At 39.2% G+C, this 14,526-nt stretch overlaps 1 protein-coding gene and 1 gene segment (V, D, J or C); both read left to right on the forward strand.

The window, feature by feature from the left end:
• The window catches only part of LOC309490516 (Ig kappa chain V-III region MOPC 63-like), a 225,856-nt gene that overhangs the window by 81,195 nt on the left and 130,135 nt on the right, over positions 1 to 14,526 (forward strand).
• LOC309490468 (epidermal growth factor receptor-like) overlaps positions 1 to 14,526 on the forward strand; it is a 129,745-nt gene that overhangs the window by 31,130 nt on the left and 84,089 nt on the right. For both annotated transcript variants that reach the window (XM_082159659.1, XM_082159658.1), the window contains exons 2-6: positions 10,368 to 10,519; positions 10,747 to 10,933; positions 11,175 to 11,309; positions 11,417 to 11,485; positions 13,951 to 14,069. In XM_082159659.1, coding sequence (XP_082015785.1) covers positions 10,368 to 10,519; positions 10,747 to 10,933; positions 11,175 to 11,309; positions 11,417 to 11,485; positions 13,951 to 14,069 — 662 coding nt within the window. The remainder of the gene's footprint in view (positions 1 to 10,367; positions 10,520 to 10,746; positions 10,934 to 11,174; positions 11,310 to 11,416; positions 11,486 to 13,950; positions 14,070 to 14,526) is intronic.

Raw genomic sequence — 14,526 nt, forward strand, 5'->3', positions numbered from 1 at the left:
GCCAGTGCCTTGTTTTCAATGGAAAAGATGACTATTGCAAAGACATTGGTGAACTCCAGATGAGATTCAACACTGAAACTGCAATATGTGAAATATATGGCATTTCAACTTTGAGTCTTACTCATTTCCACACAATATTTCCTTAGATTAACTCCTGTCGATCACAGTTTTTGGCACATGATCTGCATTTTAAACATGACTCCTTAATGTGTCATCCAAACCTCTTTGGATTTTGGAGCGAAAAAGCTGATTGGTCACAGTTTCAGAGGCTTGCCAAAAATACACTAAGACCCTTTTTGCTATTGCGAAACATGATGTGTACCTCGGGAATCTTTACGATTAGTGCGAGTAGTCCATCTTCTGCGTCATTCTCTTGAAGAGAGTCATTCTTAATCAGCATGAACAAAACCATGTGTGCCATAATGTGAAATGCAGAATGCTACAATGAGTAAATGATGAGTAACGGTTGGGAGCAGCACACAGGAAGCTCATCCCTGTGCTCTCCACTCTCACTCTTTAAATCAGAGCTCCGTCCCCCCGGTCACTCACACACTCCTAATCAAAAACATCACATCTTGTTCTGCATGCCTGAACATCTGTTATAATGATACAAAAATCTAGGTTGTTAGGGCGGCTGAATAAACATATTCATACATTACATATTGATGTTCATAAATATGCCTGATAAGGGTGTTGTTTCATGTTTTTGTCCTAAAGATACATCTGTAGTTTGTGGTTAGCTGTCACCTCTCAGATTCATTGTGTGCTGCTCTGTAGCTTGTGGAAAAGGTTCAGGGCAACAGGGGATTCCCGAAATGCAGCTGCCTCTTTCCGGTTGGAATGATGTGTGAAATGTGTGGGTTATCCAGCAAATGGTGTAGTAGACTCTTTTATTGCAGAGTAGGGCTAGGGGAAAATGGGAAAGTGACCACAATTTTGCCCATGTTGCCCACACATTTTCTCTCTGCTCTCGTAACCTTCTTTCCTGTAATGATAAAATGTATTGTAGTGTAAAAGGTATGTGTGTGAAAATTGCTGAGGGCTTAGAGCTGATGTAATAGCAGATATTCCACATTTCCCGGAAGAGTCGAGAGTCTACTGCATATTGATAGCGGATCCCTGACGGCCGCAAATTATATACAATATCCTGGAAATCGAGCGAGACGCCCTGTTTACACATGGTATTATAACGCGTTTTCGATGATCCGATCACAAGTGGCCAGCCAAAACACTTTACCATTTTACCTCGTATAATCAATGACGATTAAAGATTGTTTCAATTATGTTCAGATTTCGTTGAGACCCTCGCCTCTTATTTCACCACACTTCGACATCACTTTCACTTTTGCCTCATGAATACTATTGAATGAGCGAAGACGTGTTACGCAGCTTACATTGAAAGGGAATCGGACCAAGCACCAAAAACAAACTTGTAGCCAATCAGCAGTAAGGGGCGGACACACTCATTAGGAGGGAGGTGCCTGTGTTGCATAGCGTGTTCATGAATTTGGTGGTGGAGCTATCAAGATTGGGTGTGATCCTTTTGGGTAGGGGCGTGTTTACTTTAGTGATTTCAAATATCAACAGCGTTTCTCAGACATCTCTTACTGCACATTTAAGGTCATTAGGACACAAAAACATTCTACTCAACTCAACAATGTGAATGCAAATGTAAAAGCCTGAGCAAATGTAGAACCAGAGCAAATGTTTGAAACTGTTGCTCTGTTTATAGTTAGCTACTGGAATAATAGCACATTTTGCTCAATGGCACAGACAATTGAAGGTCTAATAATACCACAATAACTTAAGGGGCCCTATTTTAACGATCTGAAACGCAAGTATCAAGCGCAAAATGCAAGTAACTTTGTGGGCGGGTCTTGGGCGCTGTTGCTATTATACCGGCGGGATAAATGACTCTTGTGCCCGACGCAAATCTAAAAGGGGTTGGTCTGAAGTAGCTTCATTATTCATAGGTGTGGTTTGGGCGTAACGTGAAATAAACCAATCAGAGCGACATCTCACATTCCCTTTAAGAGCAGGCGTGCTTGTTCCATGGCGGATTGCTATTATAACGGCGGATTTGCCAGGCGCACGCCAGGAGCGGTTCACAGCCGAGGAGACCGACGTTCTCGTCAGGGACGTTGAGGATGGAGAAACACACCCAAATTAACTTTGGTTAAAATAGCAAATGAATAACATGCGCAACACGCCACTGACTTTAAACTAGTTTTTTTCGGTCAGTGGCGGAATTGTTTTCTAAACCTGCAAAATAGCACGAGGGAACGTTTGCGCCGGAACAAGCCTCCTCTTTGCGCTGAACCGCCCCAAGGAGCGCAAGTGTATTTCTTAGTTAACCGACGTGCGTCTGTGGAGGGAAAAGTCCGCTGTGCGCGGGTGCAAAATAGGAATGATACATGCGTCGGTGTACAAAGTCAATTGCGCTGGGTGCAAGATAGGGCCCAAGAACTCAACAGGACTGTGCTCTTCTTTTCACTTGCACAGAGTGAGTTGGAATAATAAGTAAACTTGTAAGCTTAAGTTTTAGCACATTCATTAGCCAGCATTGCCTCACACTCAAGAAATAAGGACAAAAGCTAGCCAGGGATTTTGACTCATAAAACAGTTTTCTTCACTTACTTGACATGACACATTTTCTGGAAGTTCACTTTGAAGTTTTCAAAACCCTACTGACCTCACTGGCTCCCTGGTTGCTGTATTAAAATATAATGTCCTTCTCAACTTTGCCTAGTCATCTGATGTTCTAGGGTTATGACAGACTTGATGGCATAATTACAGCCCTGCGGACACTAATGTTGGGTTTCATACACCATTGGGAATGAACTGGCTGGATTTGGGATGGAACATTGTTTCAACTCATATCCAGCCATACACAGCAACAAAAGAGGTTGTACATAATGTTGTAAGTCAGTAAAGCCCCTTTCACACAGCGCTTTGAACCCGGGAAATTTCCGGCAAATTGCCAGAGCGCCTTCTGTGTGAACGCAAACACGACCCGGGATTGATGCCGGGATCGATGCCGTGTTGGGGACCTAGTAACATTGCCGTGTTCAGTCCCGGAACGCGCGCTGTGTGAACAAAAGCCGTAATAATGCCGTGTCGTAGTGATGACGCTGAAGCCGGGATCGTTCGCCAGCTGTGAAACGGTACGTAATGCGCAAGTTTATGATCGAATCAGAGAAAAAAATGCACAAGCGTGGTTTCTCGAGAGAGAGAGATCGCAGCTCATAAGCAAACTTAAGACACTGCTGAGACATTAAAGTCACATCGATGTCACGTGTCTTTACGGGATTTTTACGGGTTGTGTGTGAACGCACTCTCTGATTCCGGAAAATCACTGGCAGTGTGAATGAACCAAAATCAAACGAACCCGGGTCAAATCCCGGGTCACTTTATCTGTGTATTTTCCGGAATCTCTGTGTGAAAGGGGCTTAAGTGATCTTAACTTGACGCTGATGAGAACAGTGCATCTTTGTTACTATAAAAACACAGATGCAGTGTTTACTTCTTGAGAAGAAAGAGACACAAATCAAATCTGTGGACAAAAAGAAGACAACCAATGAATCAGCTCTTGGCTCCCTCTGGTTCTTCCAAAATGATGAATAAAGCCCACGACTGTGTAAGCACCAGTGATCCCATTAGCAACTCAATGGGTAACGGATCTGAGTATCATGAATGGGCACGTTTTGTTCACACGGTCAACATAAGATGAATGTTCTCCAGTTTTGCAGCTTTCCAATAGATTAATTTGGGTCATTCTGACAATTTGGTGCCATTTAGGTTCCTAACAGCTACAAGTTATAATGTTCTACTGATTAAGCCCAAAAGCCACCAAGTTAGGAATGACCTATAGTTGCATGAAATCCCGCAGACGTGATCTCACTGCAACTTGATCACAAGTCCACAAGGAAGATGTGAAATGCTAGCGTGCTAATGTTTCGCTAATGTTACAACTAGGTGCTCAAAAGTCCCTTTCTCCAGCATTCCAGCCCTGGGCCTCAGGATAAACAAAGTCAAAGATTTGCAAAGTGTAACTGGAGATGTACACCGAGTTGTTAGGGAGCACTTTCCAAGAGAGATAAACATTTGCCTCAGTTTAGGTCCTTATTTGTCTCTCTCAGGAGTTTTTATAGAAAAAAGTGTGATGCTTTGCGAGATGAATGACCTTAAATTGATTATCCATACAGTTCTTAAAGAAAAAAAAAAATAATAATCCAAAACCAATATCTAAGAACACAGTGTCCATCAGATTCAATTTATATCTCCTGTGTAGATGAAAAAGAGTGGGCAAAATGTTATTTTCTAATGGAGACATTTTGCTAAAATGTTTTGCTAAAATGTTTTTGTTTGAACTCACCATTATGGTGATGAGTGTTCCCTATGGTTGGGCACTTGGAACTTCAATTATATTATTGTAAGTTTCCTCCTACTGATGCAGCGATGCAACAAGAAATCACAGTTATTTGGTTTTAAAGGAAGGAAAGTAATAAATAGGTTGCTTTAAAAAAAAAAAAAAATCTGATAATCAATAACTAGTCTATTTTCATGTCAAATAATGATCTTGCAATTGACCATGCTTGAGTCACAAACAGACTTCAACATTCAGCATGCCAAACACAACAATGGTAGCTATACTAAATCAAGAGTAAATCTAAAGTAAATGATCAAGTACTCTCTACGGTTCTTTTTTAGTCACTAGAACTCTCGTGTAAGTACTGTAACTACGCGTTTGTCAGTACAAAATACCATTCCTATTTCACTTTACTTCGTTTTTTACGTCAATTTACAATTGGTTTGCATGCTTTTTTTTAAGTAAGTCTAACTAGATTTGTTACGTTTGTTACTCCCAACACTGAAACCTACGAACTTGTGTGCAACAGAGGAAGAAGCTTTACAGCGAGTGAAATTAAATCAACAAAGTATCACTTTCTGGTAATAAAGCCAATAATGCATTTAAAGTACACTCTGTGAAATAAAATACATGGCTCTTCTGTGGGTGTTTTGCATCTGGCTCGGTTCAACACTTTCTTCCCAGTTCTCTCAATTCCGCCCTTTCCATCCCTCTTTCTTGCTCCCTCAGCCCTCCCCAGAGGCCACTATAGCATCTGGGTTTGGAGTAACGCAATAACCGACCCCATACAAGGAACTTCCTGAAATGTCAGAAGGGCCTTTTTTTTTTGGTTTCTCTGCTTTATTGCCATCCACTTTTTTCAAATGGTAGTGGTGTTGTTTTTTTGAGTGTGTGAGTGTGTCTCTGTTTGTTCCATCTTCTTCCTGTGTGTTCTTCAAGTCCCTGATCTGGAACACCCCCACATCTCCACAGTTTTGAGTCTATATCCCACTCATTGGATCCACTCCCGGATGGAATCCAGAATTTAGCTTCAAAGACACAGAATACATTATTGTCATCTACACCCTGAGAATCTTTCATTGTGTTTTGATGCTATCTTTGTTTACATTGCGCCATATGTAGCGGAATACACCTCCTCTCCTCAGCCTCAAACAATTCTGTCCTAGCGGGAGAGGGAAGTGTGGGCTTAATGCACAGGAAGACCTGAGGAAATGCTTTATTTTCATCATTAAAACTGGAAGTGGTCCTGAGAGGTTTAAACTGCTCTTGAAACCTAAAGCCTTGAGCTCTAGATCCAAGAAGGATTATTCAGAGACTTCAAAATTACTTTACAAAAAACATCTGCCTTTATTCTTGCAAGAAAAAAAATATGCATGTGTTCATTTTTGTGCTATCCATCTTCCAGACGGACAAATGAAACTTTCAACCAAAGTGGGGATAAACTTGGGGTCACGTAATGAAATTTGGAAAATAATCATCTAAATGAATGTTATCTTAATATGTTATTTTATACAGGGAGTTCCTAATTTAACCTGTTATTTTTGGTGTAAATGTTTATAAAAAAAAAAAATATATACAATAAAAATATATTTTAAAAATGAATACATTTTATTATAAAACAATGATCATATTTTTAATTTTTGTTTTCTCACCTTCGTGTGATTAATTGTAATTCGTTTTATTAATAAATTGGCATATCATATAAACAAAACAAAAAATAAAAAAAACGACTTATACCGACTGCATGTTCAATGTTGCAATGTTCAGTTGAATGCCGCACTAAAAAAGGCCAGTGTGTTCTCTGAATAAAAGACACCTTATCGGTATCAGCCGATACTGTTTCCTGTGATTGGTATCAGCCGATACTGCTTCTTATCGGTATCAGTCTATTCTGCTTCTTATCGGTATCAGCCGATACTGCTTCTTATCGGTATCAGTCTATTCTGCTTCTTATCGGTATCAGCCGATACTGCTTCTTATCGGTATCAGTCTATTCTGCTTCTTATCGGTATCAGCCGATACTGCTTCTTATCGGTATCAGTCTATTCTGCTTCTTATCGGTATCAGCCGATACTGGTTCTTATCGGTATCAGTCGATTCTGCTTTTTGTGATTGGTATCAGCCGATACTGGTTCTTATCGGTATCAGCCGATACTGCTTCTTGTGATTGGTATCAGCCGATTCTGGTTCTTATCGGTATCAGTCGATTCTGCTTTTTGTGATTGGTATCAGCCGATACTGGTTCTTATCGGTATCAGTCTATTCTGCTTCTTGTGATTGGTATCAGCCGATACTGGTTCTTATTGGTATTAGTCGATACTGGTTCTAATCGGTATCAGCTGATACTGCTTCTTGTGATTGGTATCAGCCGATTCTGGTTCTTATCGGTATCAGTCGATTCTACTTTTTGTGATTGGTATCAGCCGATACTGGTTCCTATCGATATCAGCCGATACTGCTTCCTGTGATTGGTATCAGCCGATACTGGTTCTTATCGGTATCAGCCGATACTGCTTCTTGTGATTGGTATCAGCCGATACTGGTTCTTATCGGTATCAGCCGATACTGCTTCTTGTGATTGGTATCAGCCGATACTGCTTCTTGTGATTGGTATCAGCCGATACTGGTTCTTATCGGTATCAGCCGATACTGCTTCTTGTGATCGTTATTGGCTCCAAAAATCCTCTTTGGAGCACCCTTAGAATTTTGTTTGTACATACCATGAAAGTCAAAGGGTTCACAATGTTGTTTTGGACCCCACTTACTTTCATTGTAGGGTCAAATATTCTTTTAAAAACATTTCTTCTGTCTGTGTTCTGCAGAAGAAAGAATGACATGAGGTTGAGTAAATTACAACAGAATTTTTATGCTTGGGTGAACTTTCACTTTTAAATCCTTTTTAAGCAAGATGAAATGTGAGACTTTTGTCGTTCAGTTGTTTACAAGCTTTAGCTTTTCCTTCAAGAACAGACACGTTAAAGAATGCAACCCAACAATAGCGAGTATCCTCCATGATAAATCTCACCTGCTACATCAACACCTCATCTCACGGTACAATACTAGTTTTGCTAAGAAGACTTGAAGGAGGGGTTTCTGTAAATGTGTTGTGCAGTTCATCCATTCAGTGTTTATAGAGAGCACTTTTTGCACTTGTGTGACTATAAAGCTCCATTATTCAGCTCCTGGTCTCAAGCTGGCTCCTATAAACTGTCTCAACATACTTTTATCTTGAAAGTGGAGTCTAGCTTATCCTAAAACTAGAAACAACTTTGACCTGAGGCTAGTTGAGTTGTTTGGCCTCTCTGTTATCTAAGCCTATTAAAGAACTGAATTGCCACCCACACAACAACCCTTTCTACCACTGACATTGCACCATATATGCCTAACTAATGCAGTGGTTCTCAACTGGTTTTGGTTCAGGACCCAGAGTTGACCTTGAACATCATGTGGTGACCCAGCACAGCACCAAAAGGTCTTTAAAATCCACATTGAAAGTATTAAAATCACCATGAACTTCACATTATAATGTGAATAATAATATGTTTTAATCACATTTTGAATCACAATATAAATTTTTTTTTTTTTTTCCATCAAATCATGAAGCCATGGTCTAAGCTACCAAATAATAGATGAGTTTGCTCTAAAATACCATACAGTTTAATGTTTATTTGATATTAATACAGTTTATTTTGCTTTGCACAATTGTTTAACATTGTTTTACCCTGCAGTTTGTTACCTTAAAGGGATAGTTCACCCAGAAAGTCATTCTGAAAGTCATTTACTCACCCACAATTATGAATTTCTTTCTTCTGCTGAACACAAAAGAAGATATTTTGAAGAATGTTGGTAACCAGACAGTTGACTGGCCCCATAGTATTTTATTTCCATTCTATGGAAGTCAATGGTGTACATCAACTGTCAGGTTATCAACATTCTTCAAAATATCTTCTTTTGTGTTCAGCAGAAGAAAGTAGTTCATGCTTGGTGAGTATTACATAATTTTCATTTTTAAACACAAAATTTCATTTAAATTTCATTTCATTTACTCAACCTCAATAGATCTTCTTTTATTTCCCAAAAGATGACAGAATTTTTTTTGGTAAACTAGGCTTGCGACCCAATTTTATGTCCCCACCACCACAGTTGAAGACCACTGCAATTTAGTATTGTATAGTGATGGAAATATTGAGGATGAAGTAATGAAAGAATTACGGAGGAAGAAGAGAAAGGACTGTAGCAGAACAGACCAGAAGGCATGAACACATCACTGTTGATTCATTGTTTTGTATTTGTATTGAGGTTACTTTTTTCTGTCATATTTGTCTTATCTAACGTTTGAATGCTAATTTCTTTCAAATGAGTGGGAATTCCCATCACCCTTTCCAGCTAATCAAGTGATGTCTTAGGAAGTCACTTTTGAAATGACTGGATCTGTCTTCTGTTGCACAATAACTTAATTATTACTTATGCAGTAATGCAATTATTCACAATTTTACAGTCTGATGCATCTATTAGCGGAAACTGCCAAGATGTTGGTCTCATAGGGGATATCTTGTGGTGCAAAATAGGGGTTGTTGATACAAATTTTGTCATTAATCATTGACGCCTCACAGTTTTATCTGTTTTGATTGCTACTTTTTTCATAATGGTGTCTCTGCAGCAATATAGACCAGAATGAGTAAATGTAGTAGTTATTTTTTCCCAGATGAGTGTGTGAGAAAGAGTAAGTTCTCGTAGCATTCATACGAGCTCTCTCTTTGCCACAAGCACTATTTATCTTGGCCCACCGCAGTCTTTCCTTTGCCGCTCAGAGCACTTAAAACAAACGCCCACCTACACTGTATTCTGATTGGTTCATTAGCTGCAAAAGACACCTACATGCCTCAGATTGGCTCCGGCTCTAGCATTTGCATTCACAGATGATTTATTACAATCATTTTAGTCTTTTATTTGTTTTTAATAAAGATTTTGGAAATGGCTTGGCCAGAGCCTAGACTTAAATTCAAGTGAAAACCTGTGGTTTGACCTGCAAATTGCAGTCTACAGACACACTCCATCTAATTTGTGTAATTGGAACAAATTTGCATTGCAAAATGGGCTAAAATTCCACAAATGTGAAATAAACAAGAAGGCTCAAGACTGTGATTGATGTTAAAGGGCTGTGTATAAAGCTTTTTATGCTCAACCAAGACTGTATTTGATCCAAAAAATACAGGAAAAAACAGTAATATTGTGAAATATTATTACAAATAAAATAACTGTTTTTGACAGTTAATGTTTTCAAAAAATATATATATATACTTAATTCCTTTGATGGCAAAGCTGATGCCAATTTGGTGCTCAAGAATATCATATACATAATTCACCCACTATATTGCTAAATGTACCTTATTTTTCATATAAACAGACAAATATACCAGTATGGCTTCTCTTGAAACTCCTCTGCTTCAGAGCGGTCATAGTTTTTTGCGACATAAGAAAAACTGGAGATTTCAAACCTCATTTTTGAGACAGTCTTTATACTCAGCAATGGTGTTGACTTATGAATTTGCACATGGTTTAAAAATGTCACAGACATATAAACAACATTAAAAACTTTTATATATTTGAGGAAACTGTGATAGATGTGTTTAAAGAATTCTTTGATAAATAGAAAGTAAAAAAAAAAACAGCATTTATTTTGAAATATAAATATTTTGTAACATAGCCTAATAAAAGTCACTTATGATCAATTTAATGCATCTTTGCTCAATAAAATTATTTTAATTTAATTTAAAATATCTTACTGACCCCATGTCTTACTGTATTATTGAATGAATAAAACTGATTCCAATGTGTTTGAAAATATGTTCAAAAATAATTTGGTTGGGAGGTTTTAAACAAATTGCAAAAAGAAACCAAAAGCATTTTTGCTTCTACTGGAATTTGAGTTTTATTATGCTTTTTTCCATGAAGGCCCCAGTGGATTGAATTCTTTCTTTCTCTCTGTGTGTTTAAGTGTGTCGGGGAACGAACATCAAACTGGCCCTTCTGGGAACAGTGGATGATCATTATCAGATCCTGGTAAAAATGTACAGCAACTGCACCGTGGTTCTGGAAAACCTGGAAATCACATATCTGACAGAGAAACACGACTTGTCTTTTCTCAGGGTATGGTATATATATATATATCTGTTTACAAACACTACGTTCAGTGCTATTTTACTGTTATCTTACTGTTTGGTTATTGTAAGTCATCTATATACCAATGTTTTATTATATTTTGTATTTCATGACAGATGCCTCAACAATATTTAAATTATGCAGTATAACAACTCTTTATATAGTATTAGTGATGGATGTTAGTGAGCTTTATGTGTAATGTTTCTGATTTTTAGAGCATCCAAGAAGTTGGTGGGTATGTTCTTATTGGGATCAACTCAGCTCCCAGCATTCCCCTTGAGAATCTGCGCATCATTCGTGGCCACTCCCTTTATGAAGACAGATTTGCCTTGGTCGTCCTACTAAACTCCGACATCAGCATCGGACAAGGCGTGAACCAGTTACCACTGACTAGCTTAACTGGTATGTGCTTATATAAAAGTGTTTTTTTTCTTCCAAATGAGAATAACACATGCTTCTAGCTGACCTGTGTGTCTTTCACACATTTGTTTTGTAGAGGGAATCACAATTATTAATCTCCATGCCTAGTGCTGAAAGTTATATTTGGAAAACTATAATAGACCTAAATTTCAACTGTCACTAAGTGAAGTTCGTCATACAGTACATAAATGCATTGTTCAAACACTGTCATTTTCCCTCCTAGAAATACTGAAGGGTGGAATAAAATTTACCAGTAACCGTTATTTATGTAATGTGGAGACCATCCAGTGGACTGATATTCTGAACATGGAGACCCAGCCTACAATCATAGAGCCGCTACCAAACTTGGCTAGAGACTGTAAGTCTCTCAAGATTATTTTTATTTTTTTTAAATATACACGCATATTAAATGGTACTAATTAATTTTGCACGTTGATTAAGAATGTTCTACTCTACCTCCCGCAGGTGAGAAGTGTGACCTGAGCTGTCCCAATGGTTCCTGTTGGGGCCCTGGCCCTCAAAACTGCCAAACAAGTAAGTGGTCCTAAAAACTGCTCGAGTAACTGAATCTGAATGTTTTTCCTACTTTCAGGCTTTTTAGAAGTGACTTTTTAAAAAAACACAACAACAAAAAAAAAAAACACAGAATTAATCCGTGCAAGTTAATACACAGAAAAAAATTGTTTGCCGTGGTAATCTTTAATCAAAGTCTGAAAAGTTACCTCCGGTCTGAAATACCGTCTTTTTCTGATGACGTAGACTTGACGGCTTGGGTTGAAAAACGCTTAACCACTCCCCTCAAACCGTTAGTCTGCTATGAGCGAGAGATGGAGAGGAGGAGCGCTGACACTAAAACCCTGCCCTCTGTTCAATATTCCCTTTCACTTGGAAGTACGTCACAACACTGGAGAAAAGTCGTTTGCAACTTCCGGTTCACGCGGACTTTAAAAGCTAGAGACTGGGAACACAGATACTTTACACTACTATTCAAGTTTGGTTCTGAAAACAGTTTATTTGAAGATTCAGTCTCTATAAACACTGCCTTTCTGATAGCCTACTCTGCTCTGATTGGTCAGTTGACTCAGTCTGTTGTGATTGGTCTGCTCTCCTCTGATTGGCCAGATGGCTCAGTCTGTTGTGATTGGTCTACTCTCCTCTGATTGGTCAGTTGACTCAGTCTGTTGTGATTGGTCTACTCTCCTCTGATTGGCTAGATGGCTCAGTCTGTTGTGATTGGTCTACTCTCCTCTGATTGGTCAGTTGACTCAGTCTGTTGTGATTGGTCTACTCTCCTCTGATTGGTCAGATAGCTCAGTCTGTTGTGATTGGTCTACTCTGCTCTGATTAGCCAGATGGCTCAGTCTGTTGTGATTGGTCTACTCTCCTCTGATTGGTCAGATAGCTCAGTCTGTTGTGATTGGTCTACTCTGCTCTGATTGGCCAGATGGCTCAGTCTGTTGTGATTGGTCTACTCTGCTCTGATTGGCCAGATGGCTCAGTCTGTTGTGATTGGTCTACTCTCCTCTGATTGGTCAGATAGCTCAGTCTGTTGTGATTGGTCTACTCTGCTCTGATTGGCCAGATGGCTCAGTCTGTTGTGATTGGTCTACTCTCCTCTGATTGGTCAGATAGCTCAGTCTGTTGTGATTGGTCTACTCTCCTCTGATTGGTCAGATAGCTCAGTCTGTTGTGATTGGTCTACTCTCCTCTGATTGGTCAGATAGCTCAGTCTGTTGTGATTGGTCTACTCTGCTCTGATTGGCCAGATGGCTCAGTCTGTTGTGATTGGTCTACTCTCCTCTGATTGGTCAGATAGCTCAGTATGTTGTGATTGGTCTACTCTGCTCTGATTGGCCAGATGGCTCAGTCTGTTGTGATTGGTCTACTCTCCTCTGATTGGTCAGATAGCTCAGTCTGTTGTGATTGGTCTATTCTGCTCTGATTGGTCAGATGGCCCAGTCTGTTGTGATTGGTCTACTCTCCTCTGATTGGTCAGTTGACTCAGTCTGTTGTGATTGGTCTACTCTGCTCTGATTGGTCAGATAGCTCAGTCTGTTGTGATTGGTCTACTCTCCTCTGATTGGTCAGATAGCTCAGTCTGTTGTGATTGGTCTACTCTGCTCTGATTGGTCAGTTGACTCAGTCTGTTGTGATTGGTCTACTCTGCTCTGATTGGCCAGACAGCTCAGTCTGTTGTGATTGGTCTACTCTCCTCTGATTGGTCAGATAGCTCAGTCTGTTGTGATTGGTCTACTCTGCTCTGATTGGTCAGATGGCTCAGTATGTTGTGATTGGTCTACTCTCCTTTGATTGGTCAGATAGCTCAGTCTGTTGTGATTGGTCTACTCTCCTCTGATTGGTCAGATGGCCCAGTCTGTTGTGATTGGTCAACTCTGCTCTGATTGGTCAGATGGCTCAGTCTGTTGTGATTGGTCTACTCTCCTCTGATTGGTCAGTTGACTCAGTCTGTTGTGATTGGTCTACTCTGCTCTGATTGGTCAGATGGCCCAGTCTGTTGTGATTGGTCAACTCTGCTCTGATTGGTCAGTTGACTCAGTCTGTTGTGATTTGTCCACTCTGCTCTGATTGGTCAGATGACCCAGTCTGTTGTGATTGGTCACTTACAGCTCATGTCAGAAACTTTTTTTTGTTTTTTTTTGTGGTAATTGTAATTATTGTGAGAATATGGCTAAAACTGATACATTTATGGATGTTTTCAGTAATAAGAGGTTATGGTTATCGGTTATCTTAAACTTGGGTTATCTTGTTTCATGCTGTACTGGTTAGTAATGCACAATATCACTGCAAAATACAGTGAATTGACAGTTTTTGGATTTCTGTAAGGATTTCTGCTTTTTGAGTAGTTTTTTTTTTTTTAAATGCTCCTCTTTAGTTTGTTTAGTTGATCCTTGACTTATATTTCACGACTGCCGAAGAACACTACTTGACCCCTACTTGTCTGTTAGCATCTCTGAAGTTTCTTCTCTCTCTGAATCTAGTGACTAAGGTGATCTGTGCGGAGCAGTGCTCGGGCAGGTGTAAGGGACTCACACCTATGGACTGCTGCAATGAACATTGTGCTGCTGGCTGCACTGGACCCAAACCAACCGACTGCCTGGTGAGAAACACATGTGCACACGTTAAATTCATTTTCCAACCATTCATTGTTTGCTCATTTATCATTTACCACATACTGTATGTTATATGTGAGCGTAAATACAGTTAGTTAATTAGGTTAGGTATTTATGAACTGAACTAGTGTGAATAACAATAGCAGTATGACTCAACATGTGAGAAATTCACAGCCACTTGAATGTGTTAATAAAAACTAAAATAACTGTTTTCTATTTGAATATATATTAAAATGCAGTTTATTCCTGTGATCAAAGCTGACTTTTCGGCATAATTTCTTCAGTCTTCAGTGTCACATGATCCTTCAGAAGTCATTCAAATATGATGATTTGCTGCTCAAGAAACATTTCTTGTTATTATCAATGTTGAAAACAGTTGCTATACTGCTGCTATTTTTTTTTTTTTGAAACCGTGATATTTTTGATGAATAGATATTTAAAGGA

Source organism: Leuciscus leuciscus (genome assembly GCF_965113295.1).
Source record: "Leuciscus leuciscus genome assembly, chromosome: 25".
Taxonomy (NCBI): Eukaryota; Metazoa; Chordata; class Actinopteri; order Cypriniformes; family Leuciscidae; genus Leuciscus; species Leuciscus leuciscus.